General features: G+C 50.3%; 1 protein-coding gene across 1 annotated transcript; it reads right to left on the bottom strand.

The window, feature by feature from the left end:
• Window positions 1-246: 246 nt before the first annotated feature.
• Window positions 247-1549, bottom strand: LOC101284615 (PC-esterase domain-containing protein 1B-like). The gene is given in 3 exon segments (XM_012531889.1): window positions 247-716; window positions 719-1262; window positions 1445-1549. Coding segments are annotated over 3 exon segments (1119 nt in total).
• Between the last annotated feature and the right edge of the window lie 1800 nt (window positions 1550-3349).

Raw genomic sequence — 3349 nt, 5'->3', positions numbered from 1 at the left:
CTACGTTGGGAAGGAGCCCAGGTCCAGGTCTGGCTACTGGGGTCTTGCCTCTGGGTGTGCTTGGGTCCGTCTGTTGGTGCGCCTTCGCTGGCGTCTGCATGGCCCTCTGGGGCACTGGGGAGGGTAGGGAGGCGACCTTCTTCTCCGATGTTGGGTAGAGGTTCTGCGAATCGTGCCCACACGTGTCTCCCGGCCAACCATTGAGTTTGCTTCGCCAGTGTGTATCTGACCTGGCGCGCTGAAGAATCACTGGAGAATTGCCGCGCTGTGAAGATGAGTGGTAGGGCACACAGGCGCCTTGGCAGTAGGGCTGGAACGGAGGTCGCGCCTGGGGAAAGGGTTCCGAAGGTCGCCGCGGAGGCATGCGGACGTGGCTGGGAACCAGGACAAGGGCTGTTCGCCCGGGTCACCTCTGCTGTCCCGGGGCTGCCTACCGTCCACCGGGCCTGTAAGTCCCCTGGTGGGACCATCCCTGATCCACCTGCCCACGGGGTAGCGGCAGGGGAGGTCCACGCCCCAGGCATCGGCCAGATGCGCCAGCAGCAGCTGGGAGAGATGGCAGTGTGCGCGCTCGTCCCAGTGCACGCCATCTCGCTGCTGGTGCTGTCCTGCATGCCGGAAGTGGAAATGCAGGTCCAGCATGTCAAAGCCGTACCTGCTGGCCTCTGCCGAGCTGTAGAAGTTGGCCTCTATCACTTCTTCCCGCAGGCGCGCACCTCAGAATAGGTCCTCCGGCAGACGACCTCCGCCATTGGCAGGGCCGTGTTCCACACCAGGAGGCAGGCCTCGGGCAGCACTTTGTCCAGGCGCCCAAACAGGCTCTCTAAGCCCTCCAGGTAACTCCTTGGGAAATCCTGGCCGTACCTGGAGAGGTCCCGGAGGCAGGAGTTCATGACCACCACGTGCGGAGCGAGTTCGCACGAACACGTCTTTACGTATGCGGAGTACGCACGCACGAGGAAGTAGAAACGCACCAGGTGGTGGCCGGAGCAGAACCGGCAAACGTCGCGGTAATACGTGCAGCTGTGCCGGCGTTCCCACCCGCAGCCCTTCCGCAGCACATCACGCTCGAAGCTCAGCTCGCCCTTGGCCTTCAGCTGGCTGGAAAAGAAGAGGCAGCCCTTCTGCAGCAGAAGCACCAGGTCCTTGCACACGGCCCTCTGCATGGGGTCCCCCACGACGACCACAAACTTGTTGCGCAGCAGCTGCCGGACTTCGCAAGCCCGCAGGTAGGCCGTGGTGGGGGAGGGCAGGCGGGAGGCCTAGCTCCTGCCTTTACTCGGGCAGGTCGGAGGAGAGCTCGGGGGAAGGGCAGAAGTGCACGGGAAAGAGAGGGCGGTGCGCAGTTGGGCGCGGGCATTACTGACCGCGCGGGGGTCTCGGGCAGCGAGGAGAAAGGAGGCAGCGTGTTTGCGCCCTGAAGTCCGCCTCAGCCAAAACTGACTTTGGCCCGGGACGTGACCTCTGACCCGCGGAGGTGAGGCGCAGGACCCCCACGGGAACCTGCCCCGCTCAACTGCAGTTGAGCGTTCTCTTTCAACGGATCCATGCTTGCTTTCTAATATCTCGGGCTTGGACTGCTATTACGCTGCACTTCTGAGCACATCCAGTCCACTGTCCCTTCTTTGTTTTACCAGTATCTCAGTAACGGGGCGCATCTGGGATGCCTCTTTTTGCCCCTGGCTCTTGCTTCCTGTATGCGTTCCCACCTCTACTTGAGAATTTCTTTATTGCTGGCTTGGTTCTCCTTTTGTACTGCCACCTCCTTTACTAGAGGCATTTGAGGAATGTCTCCGCCTGGGGAGAGACGCCATTCCCAGCGGGAGAATCTCTCTTGGGACTGATCTACAGCCAGGATTTACAAGCAGTGATTGGCAGAACACTCGGGTCTAGTGCAAATAGTAGAGGGTTCAACTCTAATTTTTTTCTTTTAATTAAACTACTTATTGTCACATCATTGTGGATTCTCATGCACTTGTAAGAAATAATACAGAGAGATTTTCGTATACCCTTTACCCACTTTCGCCTATGGGTAACTCCTCCTGCGCCATTCCCCTAATGCCTGGTAATTGCTAAACTGTCCGCATTTCGAGAATTCTATATAAATAGATTGTACAGAATATAACTTTGGGGGATTAATTTTTTCCCTCTACATCATTCTCTGGTGTTCATCCAGTGTGTCCACTTTATAAACCCTATACTGTTTTCTTCATTAGAAAATTAGTTTTCCAGTGGTACAAATGTGTCAATACTCTGTTCCCTTTTTATTCACGGAGTACTGTTCTATGGTATGGACGTACTACAGTCACAGTCACTTCAACCATTCACCCGAAAGTATGTTGGGTTGTTTCCAGTCTTTGGCTATTACAAATCATGCTGCTGCGAATATTACTGTACAGGATTTTGTGAGAACCTAGATTTTCATTTCTCTGGGATGAGCCCTGAACTGTGATTGCTGGGTTGTGTGATGGGTGCAAACTTAGTGCTTTCAGAAATGCCCAGACTGCTTTCCAAAGTGGCTGTACCATTTCACATTCCCAGCAGCAATGAATGAGTGGCCATTTTCCTTCTTTAGGATGTAGATATGAACATCCTGGGTATGACCTTTCTGGTTGCATGAATCCTGGTCTCTTCTCTACTTGGATATGGATATAAGCTTGAAGTTGTATAATGCAGGCCTCCTTCATCTTTAAGCATGGGTGTGAGCTTCTAGCCAGTGCAACCTGAGCCTCTTCATCCTTGATTAGGGATATGAACTTCCTTCGGAATAAATCCTCTCCCTCTAGATCCTTGGCTGGGGATGCAAACTTCCCAGACCTATTTTTAACCTTTTTTTTTTTTTAAACAGGTTAATAAACAATCCCCTCTTAAAATATACCTATGATAGTCATGTTTATCAGCCATGAAGACTTTCATGTGAAATAGCTTATTTTAGAGCCTCTATACTTCTTATTTTATATATATATATATATATATATGGCAAGAAATCACCTGGTTTGGTAATTTCTCCTCATATTTTACAGAGTTATCAGTGGGATCTTCAAAGTCTTTTACCTTCACTACAAACAAAAGTATAGTTTACATTGGTGTAGCAATTTACTTTTGAACCCCTAAAACCAATAGTTTTTTTTCACTGCCAAGAAAGCAAATAGAAATTATTCAGTAGTGCATATAAGAATTAACTGAAATTTTATGTTATTTTATAAAAACAAAGTGGTTATTTCTATATTGCATTTTAAATATTATAACTACATAATGGAACTAAAGTCAATTTAGAATAACTTACATAATCACCTTCTGTTAATATTGCTGTTACTTCATGGACATGCTATCCTTTCTTTGGGAGAGA

Source organism: Orcinus orca, chromosome 7, assembly GCF_937001465.1.
Source record: "Orcinus orca chromosome 7, mOrcOrc1.1, whole genome shotgun sequence".
In the NCBI taxonomy this organism is placed as follows: Eukaryota; Metazoa; Chordata; class Mammalia; order Artiodactyla; family Delphinidae; genus Orcinus; species Orcinus orca.
Note: the sequence above shows the minus strand (reverse complement) of the source record. Positions and strands in the feature narration are given on the sequence as shown.